The 15,937-nt window shown below is 43.1% G+C and overlaps 1 protein-coding gene across 3 annotated transcripts in view; it reads right to left on the minus strand.

Moving 5' to 3' along the window:
• LOC139280736 (coiled-coil domain-containing protein 91-like) overlaps positions 1 to 15,937 on the minus strand; it is a 198,341-nt gene that overhangs the window by 93,719 nt on the left and 88,685 nt on the right. For all 3 annotated transcript variants that reach the window (XM_070900400.1, XM_070900401.1, XM_070900402.1), the window contains exon 7: positions 15,197 to 15,274. In XM_070900400.1, the coding sequence (XP_070756501.1) occupies positions 15,197 to 15,274 (78 nt within the window). The remainder of the gene's footprint in view (positions 1 to 15,196; positions 15,275 to 15,937) is intronic.

Genomic DNA, 15,937 nt, shown 5'->3' on the forward strand with positions numbered 1-15,937 from the left:
TAATTTAATCCATTGGCCAGAGAGACAAAAGATAATTTTAGGTTGTTTCCTTCAATGTCTGGTAGTTGCTGTTAATTACTCTGTATAGGTTCACAGACGTTTATGTCATCTTTCATCAACAAGAAGCAAAAGTTTGAGAAGAACGTCTGATCCAAGGTTACTTTAAGTAACTTGCCAGCTGGCTTTGGATACCATTCATATGTTGTTACAGACCATTCTGATGCAAGTATGCAAGTAGCAAAATGGACACTACATGCAGAGACCCATTGTGATTTTGTTTTTTTTCGTTTGAAGTGATTACCAGTCTACAATTCAATAATTACCGAGTGATGAATAATATAATAAAGGACAGATGAGTTGAAAACTATTCAAAATGCATTCTGTTAAATAACTTTGAGAAGCGTGGACAGTTTGGCACAGAGAGGTGACTTGTAAGTTTATTTTTCTGCCTAATAAAACCTCTCATGGTATTTTTCCACATCTCCAGCTCTTTACAGCCTGCTTATTATAAAAATAAACAGGAAAAAAAATTACCAACAATGGACAAAGGCTATGAAACCTTTTTCTCCCCAACCCCCCGGCCCCTCGCGCCCCCCTCCCAGTAGAAGTCTGTCTGAAACAAGCTACCCCACTCAGGTATCTGATGTGGCCTAGTTTATATGAGTCCCACTCCAGAGACCTGATCGCATAATCCAGCCTGACACTCCCGGTGCCGTACTGAGGGAGTACTGCATTGTCAGAGAGGCCATCTTTCGGATGAGACGTTAAACGGAAACCCCGTCTGCCCTCTCAGGTGTATATAAAAGATCCCATGACACTACTTCAAAGAGCAGGGAAGTTATCCCCGGTGTCCTGGCCAATATTTATCCCTCAACCAACATTATTAAAACAGATTGTCTGGTCATTCATCCAATTGCTGTTTGTGGGACCTTGCTGTATGCAAATTGTCTGTTGCGTTTCCTACATTACAACAGTGACTACACTTCAAAAGTACTTAATAGATCTTAAAGTGCTTTAAGACAGTTTGTTCTTTCTTTCTGTCGCCTTTGGTACAGAATAGAAAATTTGGAAATTCACAAATGAAAATGTCAAAATTAAATTGCATTAACTTCTTCCTCTTCAGAACCATTTTGAGACAAGACATTTATACATGTATAAACTTATAAAAGATGGACCTTTGAGAATGTTTTGAGGCAATTATTGTTTGTTTACAGAAATGTTTATTAAGACGATGCAAGTTGTCAAATTCAGAAATGGTTCACTAAAGTTTCCTCTTCTGTAGTTCTAGTGCATGCCAGAAGTATTTTTCAGGAAACTGCATGATTTTCCGTTCACTAATTGTAAGAAACAGAAATTTGTGCTTAAATGTTTTCTAGTGGGAATAAAATGACAAGAACCAGTTGAGTAGAAGAGTGGAGGGGTGTATCTGAAAGTGCAAAAAGAGCTGTAGACAGGCACTGTCGGTAGGACCACATGGTGGATTATGAATTGATAATTCAAAAGGGACCAATGACAGTTTGGGTCCCATTCTCATAGGCTCCCATCCCCCAATAGGCTGTTAAACCTTAATCTCCCAATGTCATTCTCCAATGCTGCCACTCTTCCCCCTGCAATTCCTCGCCCCCGACCCCCTCTCCTCCCAATGTACCCAAATCCTTTCATCATTCCTGCTGGACCTCAGGTCCCTCTGCTCCGATTTCTCCCACACTCCCAAATCCCCCCAAACACTCTGTGATCACACACCCTAGAATGCATTTCCAGCATTCCTTCATCCTGGAAAGGCTTCGAGGCTCAGAGACACAGCCCCCCACCGCTCAGTACCCACAGATTCCCAAGACTGTCCCCTGCCAGTGTTACAAGACCTCAGGATTCTCCCTTCAAAATACTGGTGCCATCCCAGCACCAACAGACCCTTCCCTGTGATCCCAGGGTGACTCCCAATATTGATAAGTCACTGTCCTTGGTAATATAATTTGGCACAACACCCCTGTACTTACAGAACCTCTGAATCATCATGAGCAACATCAGGGAAGATATGCTTGTCCTTTTTTTAAAAAAACTAACTAACTCCACATCGACACCAAATTTCAAAGAATGAAATATAGTCCAGAACAAAAGGAAACTGCCTTATTACAAAAAAATGTTTTTGTGACAAATATAACTTAATTACAGCAATAACGTTTTTACCAAACTCCAGCCTTCGCAGACTTGTACTTTGCAAGATAATAATTGCGTATGCACAAATGGAAAGTTCCAACTATGCTAATTTTCTATCCACTTTGTTTTTGTTCAACGGCTCCACTGATGACAGGAAGTCACCTGTACCTTAGTTTAAAATCTAACTTTTTAAACTTATTGATGTCACATGGCAGTAATTATGCAGATACGATAGTGATTTGCAACTCGACATAAATTTTAAAATGTTTTTCTTTATTCCTGTTCATAAGCATTCTCTCCTGCCCAGCCGCTGAATTTCCTTTATTTAAAAAAATGAAAATCCTGTGCTGAATTTACACTTCTGGTTTTCATATCTATAATAAGGGACAATGTAGTCCCAATTCAACTTTTATCTGAACAGGAACTCTATGTTTAACACAACAAATATGATGATTGGTGCTTCATGACTTAAAATTGAATTCCATTTGGTTTGGGATTTTCAGACTTGGTCTGATGAGTGACTTCTTCCACTTATCCTGAGAGTTTTTTTTTAAATGGGCAAGAGAAATGCTAATACACTGGACTGTGCTTCAGATTAATCCTTCATTTGTTAACTTGGTTAGGAGGTAGGAGGTAGGAGACAAGAGAATAGGGATAAAGGGCATGTACTCAGATTGGCAGGATGTGACAAGTGGTGTTCCCCTGGGATCAGTGCTCGGACCTCAAATTTTCACCATATTTATTAATGACTTGGATGGAGGAATAGCAAGTTGTATATTCAAGTTTTAAGATGAGATTACATTAGAAGGGACAGCATTTAGTGCAAATAGCAACAGGAAGTTTCAAAGGGACAGACAGTGGGCAAAATTATGGCAGATGGAGTTTAATGTAGGCAAGTATGAGGTCATCTACCTGGACACAAGAAATGATGAGAAACTAGGAACCATAGATGAGAATTGGTTTACATTATTCATCGTCTGATTTGACTGGACGCATAAAGCAATGTCGGGTCCTGCCTGCTCTCCTCTGCCAAAACTGCTCACTATTCCAGGAATGCACAGATAACTCCCCGCTACTCTTCTCCACTACAAACCATCATCTTAAACCCCTCGCTCCTATGCTTCCTCTACCATCACGTCCAACAAGTGCGAGACGCTCATGGACTTCTTTGGCACAAAAATTGAGACCAACCGTTCAGCTGCCTCTGTTGCTTCCCTCGCTTTCTCTCGCCCACCGAGCCAAACTTATCTCCCATCTCCCCTCGTGCTCTCTTGGAGCTCATCTTATCCATGCGACCCATTTCCTGCTCCCTCGACCCTATTCCCAGCAAACTGCTGACCACCAACGTGTATTCCTGGCCCCCATTTAAGCTGATACTGTTAACTGTACTCTCTCGTGTATTGTTCCCCTCCCATTCAAATGTGCCGTCATTAACCCTCTGCTCAAAAAAACCCTCCGTTCTTGCAAACTACCACTCCATCCTCCCTTTCCTCTCAAGTCCTTGAACGTGATTATCCCCTCCCAAATCCATGCCCATCTTTCCCGCAAATCCATATTTGGATCATCCAATGAGGTTTCCGCCCTGCCACAGGACTGAAACGGCCCTCATCAAAGTCACAAATGAAATCCTATGTGACAGTGACTGTGGTAAACTATCCTTTCTAATCCATCGTGACTTGTCTACAGCCTTGAATACGGTTGACCACACCATCCTCCTCCAACATCTCTCTTCCATTGTCAAGCTGGGTGGGACTGCCCTCGCCTGGTTCCATTCTTATCTATTCAGTCAAAGCCAGAGAATCATCTGCAATGGCTTCTCTTCCCGCTCCCGCACCGTTACCTCTGGAGCCCCCGAGGAACTATCCTTAGCCCCCTCCTATTTCTCATCTAAATGCTGCCCCTCAAGGAAATCATCCGTAAACACAATGTCGGGTTGCACATGTATGCTGACAACATCCAGCTCTACCTAACATCACTTTCTATCAACCCCTCCACTGTCACCGATTTGTCACACTGCTTGCTCGACATCCGCACTGGATGAGCAGAAATTTCTCCTCACTAAATATTGGGAAGACTGAAGACATTGTCTTCGGTGCCTGCCAAAAACTCCATTCCCTAATCACCGACTGCATCCCTTTTCCAGGCAATTGGCTGAGGCTGAACCAGACTGTCTGCAACCTATGGGTCGAATTTGACACTGAGATGAACGACCGACTACATATCCGCTCCGTCACCAAGGCTGTCAACCTATGCCCCATACCAGCGCTTGAATCTGTCTCTGTTCATCTGTTGCGGAAACCTTCATCCATGCTTTTGTTACTTCTAGACTTCACTATTCAAATGCTCTCCTGCCAGAATCCCAGCTTCCACTCTACATAAACTTGAGCTCATCCAAAATTCTGCTGCCTGTGTTCTAACGCGCACCAAGTCCCTTACACCCATTACTCCTGCGGTCGATGATGTACAATGGCATCACTTCAAGTTTAAAATTTTCATCTCGTTTTCAAATCACTCCATGGCCTCGTCCCTCCCTATCTTTTTAGCCTCCTCCAGCCCTACAAGCCTTCAAGATGTCTGCACCCTTCCAACTCTGGCCTTTTGCACAGCCCTGGTTTTAATCGCTCCACCATTGGCGGCTGTGCCTTCAGCTGCCTAGCCCGTAAGCTCTGGAATTTCTTCCTAAACCTCTCGGCCTCTCTACCTCTTTGCTCCTTGAAGACGCTCCTTAAAACCTACCTCTTGATCCAAGCTTTTGGTCATCTGTCCTAATTTCTCCATATGTGGCTCTGTCAAATTTTGTTTGATAACACTCCTGTGAAGCGGCTTGGGATGTTTTACTACGCTAACAGCGCTACATAAATGCAAGTTGTTATTGTAGACAGATAGTGAATGAATGGGAAAAACTATGGCAGATAGGAAAGTGTGAGGTTATCCACTTTGGACCCAAGAAAGATAAATTGGGAAGTTTTTTTTTTAAAATGGGAGAAACTAGGAACTGTAGAGAGGCAAAGAGATTTGACAGTCGGAGTACCAAAATCATTTAAAGTTAGGAGACAGGTTAAAAAAAAGCAATCAAAAAGGCTAATAGAATATTGGCATTTTTATCAATGGGGGTGGAATAAAGGGGAGGAAGTGATGCTTCAGTTGCATAGAGCATTAGTCAGACCCCATCTGGAGTACTGCACTCAGTTTTACGCACTGCACCTCAGGAAGGACACATTGGCCTTCGAGGGGGTATAGCGCAGGATTCACCAGAATACCAGGGCTTAATGGGTTAAATTGAGGACAGGTTGTATAATCTTGGCTTGTGTTCTTCAAGTATAAAAAAAAGGGTGGTCTGATCGAGGAGTTTAACATGTTAAAAGAATTGATAGGATAGATACAGTGAAACTATTTCCCCTGGTGAGGGAATAAGGATCAAGAGGACATAACTTTAAAATTGGAGCTAAGCCATGTAGGAGGGAAATCAGAAAGCACTTTTTCCACACAAAGTGTAGTAGAAATCTGGTATGCTCTCCCCCAAAAGGTTGTGTGGATGCTAGGATATTTGGAGCTTTCACGACTGAAATTGATAGATTTTTGTTCGATAAGAATATCAAGGGATATGGAGCATAGGCAGGGGAAAAAAAAAAGAGTTGAGCTGCAGATCAGCCATGGTCTAACTGAATGTCAGACCAGGCCCTAGAGGCTGAATAACCTATTCCTGCTCCACTGGGCTCAATTCTCCCCACTGATTGGTGCCATTTATTTGGCATGCACCGCTTTTCTTGGCCTAAATTAAAAAATCCAAGTTTCCCCAATCTTTGTGCGCCAGCGTAACTCAGTTAGTTACGATTTTTTTAGGTTAGTTATTTTTGGGTCATAGGTGGTGTAACCTGATGTCTGCACCAGTTTTTCACAACTTTGCATATTTGGCCAAGTTACAATTCTCCTTGGACGAATTTTTTTTTTGTAAAAGTGCCACACCAGCACCGAACGTATCCAAACTGGGCTCAAGGGTCGGAGCGTCGGCCGGCAGAATCAGTCCCTCACCCAGACACGGGGGCTTGGGGCTTGGCTTGAAAAGGAACCTGGGGTGGGGGGGGGGGGGAGGGTGGAAGCCGAACTGAAGGGATGAGAGGCCTTGCACTATTCAGCAAGCAGCATCAAATGAAGCCCAGGGGTTGGGGGAAGAGAGAGAATGAGGGCGCTTGTTTCCCGACCGAAGCAAGCCCATTGCGCATGCTCAGACCTGGGTGTTATCCATACTTGGGGAGAGAGAGAACAATCCCTGCTGCTACTTCTCAAGACCCTAGGATGCAAGCCATCATGCCCAGGGGATTTATCTGCCTTTAGTCCCATTATTTTACTGAGCACCTTAGTAATTGTGATCATGTTAAGTTCCTCCCCCCCCCCGCCACCACAGCCCCTTGACTATCCATTGTTGGAATATTGTTAGTGTCCTCTACCGTAAAGACTGATGCAAAATATTTGTTCAGTGTTTCTGCCATCTCCATGTTCCCCATTACTAATTCCCCGGTCTCGTCCTCTAAGGGACCAACATCTACTCCCGCCACTCTTTTCCTTTTTATATACTGATAGAAACTCTTGCTATCTCTTTATATTTTGTGCTAGTTTACTTTCATAGTCTATCTTCCCTTTCTTAATCATTTTTTAAGTAATTCTTTGTTGGCTTTTAAACGCTTCCCAATCTTCTGCCCTCCCACTAGTTTTGGCCACATTCTATGCCCTTGTTTTCAATTGGATACCGTCCTTGATTTCTTTAGTTAGCCACGGATGGCTATCTTTTCTCTTGCACCCTTTCCTCCTCTGGAATATATTTTTCTTGAGAGTTGTGAAATATTTCCTTAAATGTCATCATCATAGGTGGTCCCTCGAACGAGAATGACTTGCTTCCACGAGGTCACGAGTGTTTCGATGAAGGACCCGATGTTCCAGTCCTGAACTCCAATTGAGGGGATAGAAGATGCCAGTGCGTGAATTTTTTTTTAATGTGTGGTGACCGTTGCGCACCAGCCACCACACGGGCTTGACAGGGGTAGGCCTTTATCCAGTGGCAAAGGTTAACCAGGACAACTGGAGACTTGCTCTGCTACACGGACCTAGTGCGCGCGCACATCGCAGTGTGGGCTGGCCCGTACTGCCCCTGGGCCCTCGGCTCTTCTGGGCCCCGTACCCTCATCTGTCGCATCTCCGTCACGATCTCTCATCGCTCCTCCGACATAAACATTCACCGCATCTCGCCACAAACACTCGCCACTCATCCGCCCCGACCTTCCCACTCCTCTGTACTTGGGCCCTGCTGATGTTCCTGCCCACGCTCCAAAACGGCACGGCTCTAAGGCTAAATTAAACAACAACTTGTACAATGGCCAGAGTGACTCACTGCGCTTGCGTGACTGGATGGTCTTTCTGCACATGTGCTGGTTGTTTGACTTTCCAGCTGGGTTCGTGCTGCTGGATTGTCGGCGCCGGAAGTGCCCCTGGGAGCACACCACTGTTCATCAACCGTCCTACACTTTAATCTATTTTCCCAGTCCACTTTAGCCAACTCCGCCCTCCTGACGGGAGAAGGGGGGGGTGGCGGTGAAGAGGACGACAAGGAGGCTGACAACGATGAGGAGGAGGAAGAGGAGCAGGAGGACGAGGACCACCAGCAGCAGGAGGAGGACGAGGCCACCACCTCAACCCGCAGGACGACGGCGGAGGAGGCAGCCTCGTGCACCTATAGCCATAGCTAGAGACTTGTGTCAGGGGCTAATCCGTGATTGCTTTGCTGCCTGAAGACTAAATCCCTGCTGCTACTTCTCTTAAGACCCTAGGATGCAAGCCATCAGGTCCAGGGGATTTATCTGCCTTTAGTCCCATTATCTTACTGAGTACCTTAGTGAATGTGATTGTGTTAAGTTCCTCCCCTCCTATAGCCCCTAGACTATCCACTGTAGGAATATTGTTAGTGTCCTCTACCGTAAAGACTGATACAAAATATTTGTTTATGCCATCTCCATGTTCCCCATTATTAATTCCCCGGTCCTGTCCTCTAAGGGACCAACATTTACTTTAGCCACGCTTTTCCTTTTTATATACCTACAGAAACTCTTGCTATCTGTTTTTATATTTTGCGCTAGTTTACTTTCTGACAATGTCGTACCTCGTGCAAGCCTTCTGCATGATGCTGCTGCGGAGACGACAATTGATTCAACGCCATCACGTGAGGAACTTCAGAGCACATCGGATGATGGGCAGCCACGTCGGGAATATCGAGATAGGCATTCATACCTACAGCCGAGTGATGCAGACTGTATCAGAAGGCTGTGTTTCCGCAAAGAAGTTGTGACTGAGATCTGTGAGTTAGTAAAAGTAGACTTGCAATCTCGAAGCATCAGGTGGACTGCTTTGTCAGTAAAAGTGAAGGTTATATACAGCTGCACTTTCATTCTATGCATTAGGATCATTCCAGGCCACAAATGGGGATGTGTGCGCCATATCTCAACATGCAACACATATCTGCAATCGGCAGGTGATTCCTGCACTATATGTCCGGAGGAATTCGATAAGGTGTCACATAAGAGGTTACTGCACAAGATAAAAGTTCACGGGGTTGGGGGTAATATATTAGCATGGATAGAGGATTGGCTAACTAACAGAAAACAGAAAGTCAGGATAAATGGTTCATTTTCAGGTTGGCAAACAGTGATTATTGGGGTGCCACAGGGATCAGTGCTGGGTCCTCAACTATTTACAATCTATATTAATGACTTGGATGAAGGGACTGAGTGTAATGCAGCCAAGTTTGCTGATGATATAAAGACAGGTGGGAAAGCAAATTGTGAGGAGGACACACAAAATCTGCAAAGGGCTATAGACAGGCTAAGTGAATGGGCAAAAATTTGGCAGATGGGAGTATAATGGGGAAAATGTGAGGTTATCCACTTTGGCAGAAATAATAGAAAAGCAAATTATAATTTAAATGGAGAAAAATTGCAAAGTGCTGCAGTACAGAGAGACCTGGGGGTCCTTGTGCATGAAACACAAAGTTAGTATGCAGGTACTGCAAGGAATCAGGAAGGCAAATGGAATGTTGGCCTTTACTGCAAGGAGGATAGAGTATAAAAGCAGAAAAGTCCTGCTACAGCTGTACAGGGTAGTGGTGAGGCCACACCTATTTTGGTCTTCGTATTTAAGGAAGGATATTCTTGCATTGGAGGCTGTTCAGAGAAGGTTCACTAGGTTGATTCCGGAGATGAGGGGGTTGACTTAAGATAGGTTGAGTAGGTTGGACCTGTACTCATTGGAGTTCAGAAGAATGAGAGGTGATCTTATTTAAACATATAAGATAATGAGGGGACTCGACAAGGTGGATGCAGAGAGGAAATTTCCACTCATAGGGGAAACTAAAACTAGGGAACATAGTTTTGAATGGGTGGCCCCTTTGTCGAAGACTGAGATGAGGAGAAATTTCTTCTCTCAGATGGTTGTAAATCTATGGAATTCTCTGCCCCCAGGAGAGCTGTAGAGGCTGGGTCATTGAATATATTTAAGGCGGAGATAAACAAGATTTTTGAGCGATAAGGGAGTTAAGGGTTATAGGGAGCGGGCAGGGAAGTGGAGCTGAGTCCATGATAAAATCAGTTACGATCTTATTGAATGGCGGAGCAGGCTCGAGGGGCCAAATGGCCTACTCCTGCTCTATTTTTTATCTTCTTAGAAAGTTCCCCACGACCAGCCAGGCAATGTGTGAAAGGTCTGTGGGCTTCTCCAGGATTGCTAGCTTCCCAAAGGTACAGGGCTGCATTGATTGTACCCACATTGCCTTGTGAGCACCTTTGGAGAATTCAGAGATGTACAGGAACAGAAAAGTCTTCCACTTCGTTAATGTGCAACTCATGTGTGATGACATGCATCGCATCATGTCAGTTGATGCAAGATTCCCTGGGAGCACCCATGATGTGTTCATTCAACGTGCAAGAGCTATATCTCCCATGTTTCAGCAACAGCCAGAAAGGCAGAGCTGGCTACTGGGAGACCAAGGGTACACGGCCTCGCCACCTGGCTCATGACGCCCCTACGCATAACCCGGACGGCAGCTGACCAGGGATACAAGATGTTGCACTTTGCAACACGCAGCATAATAGAGGATCATTGGCATCTTGAAACAGCGTTTCCGATGCCTAGACCATTCCAGAGGCTACTTGCAATACTCCCCTGAGATTGTCGGTCAGTTCACTGTTGTGTGCTGCATGCTGCATAACATAGTCATCATGAGGCAGCAGCAGCTGGTAGCAGAAGACCCACCTGAGGTGAGAGTGGCTGATGATCAGGAGGAAGATGCTGATGACAAGCAGGAGGAGGACGAGGAAGCTATGCAACTACCTGAACCTGAAGCATGATGGCGGAGGCGGGGGGGGGGGGGGGGAGGGGGGGTATCTAACTCCTGAACGATTGCTCGAACCTTGCGCCAGCAGCTCAACCATGAACGCTTTGCTGCCTGAAGGCTCAGTGGCTGCTATTACAAATGGACCAGGTTTACTGTTTGGACCTGTTCCGTAACGTTGTGTTATGTTAATGGAACAAATAATGGAAATTAATCTTTGTTACTTCAAAAAGTTGTGTTAATAATGGAACAAATAATGGAAATGATTCAGTTATAATTTGAAATATATTTTATTCAAAAGGTTAACAAACATTTATTTGTACTTAACTTAACGTTAATAAAAATATTCTTGTATCAAACTTTAAAGTTTTTAGTTAAGATCACTTACAAACTTTTAAACTTGTAAATTTACATAACTTACAAAAAACTTTTAATTTGAGAACAGTTACAACAATAATAACAACAGCAGCAAAGAAAGGCTGCACCCATCTCTCCTCCACCTTATTCTAAGACCGCCTGTTGCCCTTGGTCTTGGTGACTCCACCCCTGCCCGCAGGCGGTGGCGCAGCATTTCTCGGGTTGGTATCAAGCTTATTCTTTCGAACAACTCGGGTAATGCTTGATTTGGGGGGTGAGGGGCAAGTGGTAATGTGGAGGACCCGGCTTTGGCCTCTTCAGAGGCTGGTCTGGGGATCGGAATGGGAGTGGCAGTTGATTCGGTCAATGGGCGTGGGGTCTGGGCGTGTTCCCTTATTGCAGCAGCTAACTCCGACATTCCCTCCTTCATGTTCGCTGACAGCACATCAGCTACCTGCGACATTTCCTCCCTCATGTTCTCGGACTGTGTTCCCATTTCTCGAGAGAGTGTTGTTACTTCTCCCGACAGTTACGATACCTCATTACCACCCCACTGATGGTGTCCAGGAGTGATCGCGTAAGGTCAATGCTCTCCGCACTCATTGCCATCATCCAAACCACATTGGTTAGTTCCTGCACCTCAGAAGAGTGATGTTGAGCTCTCCTTCCCATCCTCACCCTGGCTGTGGCTCGCTGCATGCCACTGGGACCCACAGCCTCGGACGTAGGGGCACTGGGTGTGCCACGCTGCACCCATTTGGAATCCCCAGCCTCAGACAGTGGGAAACCACGGAATGTCCCAAGCAACACTCGTACCACTCAGGAAAGGAGCTGACACCTCAATGGGCGGCACCTGCACCTCCTCCAATATGAGTAGAACAGTGGGGGTTTCATCCATCCCCCTCCCCCTCCCCCCCCTGCTCTTGGTCTGGAAGGTGGGATTGGAAGGTGTTCTCCTCTTCAGGCTCTTCCGCTTCTGCATCGTCAGGGTTGGCCTCAAATTCTTATTTAGCAAAGCCAGATTGTGGAATTTGCAGGACTTACCCTCTCCCTCAAGTGTGGGCCCAGCTTGTGCAGTGATGATTGCTTTTCTCCAGGCAGGACCCATCAAAGTAGTGACCCTCTCTTCCAGTGGGTGTCAGTGGGTTCAGATTTGCCAGGCCTCCTCCTGTTCGAGTTCTTTCCCATTTGTTGTGTGTCACCTTCCTCTGCAAAGATGAAAACATAACTTTTTAGGGAGGGTGTCTTTCTGCTGGGTGGGACATATACAGCTGGTCACATTTACAATTGCAATTCCAGTGAATAAATGAAAATATTACTTACACTAACTACTTGACCAAGGTCCTGCCACTTCTTTTTGCACTGGCCTTCACACCTCGGGATGGTCACCATTGCACAGCAATCTTCTGCAAGTTGATTCCAGTGTTTCCTTTCTTTTGGCAAAACTTTTGTGACCACTGCTGGTGTCCAGCTCGTGCCATCTGGCCTTAATTACAGTAACCAGTGCCTCCAATTCATCCTGGAAGAAATTCTTGGTCCTTGAGCCACGTTGCAGCTTGTGTTGCAGCTCCAATTTGTCCAATGAGAATTTAAGTTCTCACACACAACTGGCTCTTTAAAAATAGCCAAATGGAGACTGGGAGCTGTACTGGGCATGCGTGCCCATAGCAATCATGTCAAAAATGTCCTTTTTTTCATGCTTGCGCTGAAGGGTGGCATTGTTTTTTCGGCGCAGACATTAGGCTCCACCCCCGAAGCTACAGGACAGGCTGTGTGGCACCAATTTCAAAAAATAGAACGGGGAAACTTGGTACTTTTTTTTTTGAGTAGATGGGTAGATGGGACCAGAAAAAAAAAACAGGCGTAACTCAGGCAATACGCCAAAAAACAGCATTAGGGAAAATTGACCATGTTCTTAACTCAATTCAAGCACAACAAAACAACCCCAGCCTTATTAGATTCTTTTTATATTTGCAATATTTTGCACCTCAATAAAAATAACAAATCCAGATCACTGGAATATTGCCAAAGTGAATCATTAACATTTGACTATAATTATCCTTATAAAATGGACATAGGAAATTGATCAGATTTCTAAACAAAAGATACAGAATGGCACAAATAGTGGTGCAATGTCATCAATTGTGGCATCAGAGAGACACAGATCATATCTACATCAAAGAAAATAAATTTATTTATATGAAATATCACATCTTCTAAAGCAGGATAATTTTCAGTGGCTGTGGGAAGAGAGCTTTTGGAGTAACCGGCTCCAGGAACCAAGCTGACGATAAACCTTGCTGAAAGAATGACAGTGTACCTTTAAGAATGCTCTACCCAGAATGGAAACTTTGAAATATGCGTGGTTAACATTAATGTTATTAACTAGGTTATTTGCCTGTAACATACATAAAGCTTGTTTCAAACCACAGGGCATTTAAAATAGAATTTTAATACCTTAATTAATGAGCTATTTTTACATCTCATTCCAGATTTTTACTCCAACAAATGGCCAAAAGCTGATTTGCAGATTGTGACTTATCAGATTACACCAAGCAGTATTTGTGTACAATGTCATAAAAATATCTGAACCACTAATTAACCATATCTATCAAAGTGTCAGGTCACAAATGTTACACAGATCTATTAAGCATCAATACTTACCTTATCCTGTGTTGTGAACTAAGTCATCTGTGTAACGTAATTTCAAGTGGCTGCTTGCCAAGCAAGGTAAAGTTTGAAACAAAACTGAAGGTGCAGTTTAGTAAGCCTGGAGTTTTAAAGTAAGTCTCTTCTTCAAACAGTACAATGCTGCTTGTATTAATATTACTGTGTCAAAACTCACACCGGCAGATAAAGAATTGGTGATTATGGGCTAGAAATTCAGCTCTCGACGATAATAGTATCTTTTCGCCAAAATTATCGTTATCGCAACGCTACCGCTATGAGGCCGTAAATTCAAGGTTTAACTTGTGCAGCGGTAAAAATCGGCGTTGCACGAGGATTCGCGCTGCAAACTGCGATCCTCGCCAACTTTAGTCCGAGGCTGACACCGCTGCAAGTTGGGCCTAGGGAGGATGGAAAAACACCTAAAAATAAATTAGAAGCAACAAAAAAAAAATTCACAAAACATTTACAAGACACTTACCTAGCGAATCACTGCAAAAGAATTAAAAAATAAAAACTTTAACTTACCTTTTTTGCAGGTCTTCATACTTACCGCTGCTCCAAGGGCTGCAATGCAGCTTTTCCCTGGCAGTCTTTTTCGCGCAAAATACGGGTGCGCTGTGAGCCAAATTTTGGGCAAAAGCGTTATTTCGAGTCTTGCATGGCGGCGCTCCTCTCTCCAGCAGTATTTGAAGAGCGCTGCTGCAAAGCTACACCAAGTTTTCTGCCAATCGGGTTTTCACCAAAAAAGGCAAAATAGCACCAAAAACCCGGTCACAAAATCACCGAATTTCTAGCCTTACCAAACCAAATTTTTAGCCTTAGTACCAAAACAGCAAAGACAGAGTAATCTTTCACAAATGTGGATCAATTCGCAAAAAAAATGTTCACCTGAAATAGTAAAAAAAACTGTGCTGTAGTGGAAACATTCATGACCCAATAATTGGCCAGTGGTCCAGGTCTTAAAATGGACAATTTAAAAATAAATTCTCACACAGGCCACTAGATGGGGCACCTATGAAAGCAAAATGTCTTGGGTTATGGGGAGAAGGACAAACAAGAAAAGTTGTCACAAATTTTTGTATTGATCTTGCATTTGTAATTAGGAGTAATTGGTATTTTTTTTATCCATAGATCAAAGTGGTAAGTTCATTGATTATGTTTACATCTTCACAGGCACATATATAGAGTGAATTCTGTCCAGCACCACAACTACATAATGTATTTATTAGTTGTATATTGGAAAGCAGTATTAAGTTAGAACATTCTATTTTTTAAAGGATTAAAAAGTTATAAATTGTTGCCTGCTTTAACTGAGAAGTTTTTTGATATTCTGTGATATGATCAGACTTTAAAAAATTGTATCGAGTAGCTGAAACATCTCTGATACACTGACACCCAAAAAGACACAAAGATAGAATCTTTATTTGGTGAGCCAACAAAAGCAGTTTTTTCTTCAAATATCGTTTTTTTCACAGGGTCATTGATTCATCTCATTTAACTTTCTAATGGATTGTGCTTTTAGTAATTGGCTAAGTTTTGTGCTTCCTATAAAATAATCATAAATCAATAGATTCATTCCTTTTGTTTTCAACTTTTGGGAGCAAAGATTTTCTGAAACTCTACCTGAAGAGTACTAACCTTAAATTCTTCAATGATAATGCTTAGAGCATCATGACCAGCTTTTCTCAGGTCTTCCAGCTCTTGTTTATGTTTCTCCTGCAAACAGAGTATTACATTTTATTAAAATGTTGACAATGGGCAACTTTAAAAGAAGATTTTATTACAGAATTCAGCAATGATCAAAACTACTGTGGTACCATTTTCATTTTGAGTGTGGAAATTATAACATGTTAGAAATCTAACTGTTCATTGTGTAAATGTTCAATTATTAACAAAAATAATAAGCACAATAATGGCAATGGTTTAAAACTGCACAATAATGATTTAATTATTTAATAGGCAGGCAATATTCTGAAGCTATTAAATTTTAACAAAATAATTCAAAACTTGTTTCTATGACTTAGAAAAACTTCCAACTTTCTACCTATTTCAATGCAAAACAAGAGAATTGAACTTACATCACTATTACAAAAGATGATGCAATCAAATCGCAATCAAGGTTTGGCAATTATTTCACTTTCACAGAAATATCAGTGTTTGCATATTGTACACAATACATTTCTCACATCCACAGCAATACTGTAATAATTGTAAAACAAATCGTCCATGTTGCTTTATCCTGATGAGATTTTACTACACATTCTCAAGACAATGAAATCTTTGTATGAATGCTTGAAGTATTTGAATGGTCACATGATCAAGACTGAAGCAGTTGGCTTTTCTTTAAAATGTCTAATTTTATTCTCATCAGTGCAATAT

This window comes from Pristiophorus japonicus, chromosome 15 (genome assembly GCF_044704955.1).
Source record: "Pristiophorus japonicus isolate sPriJap1 chromosome 15, sPriJap1.hap1, whole genome shotgun sequence".
NCBI lineage: Eukaryota > Metazoa > Chordata > Chondrichthyes > Pristiophoridae > Pristiophorus > Pristiophorus japonicus.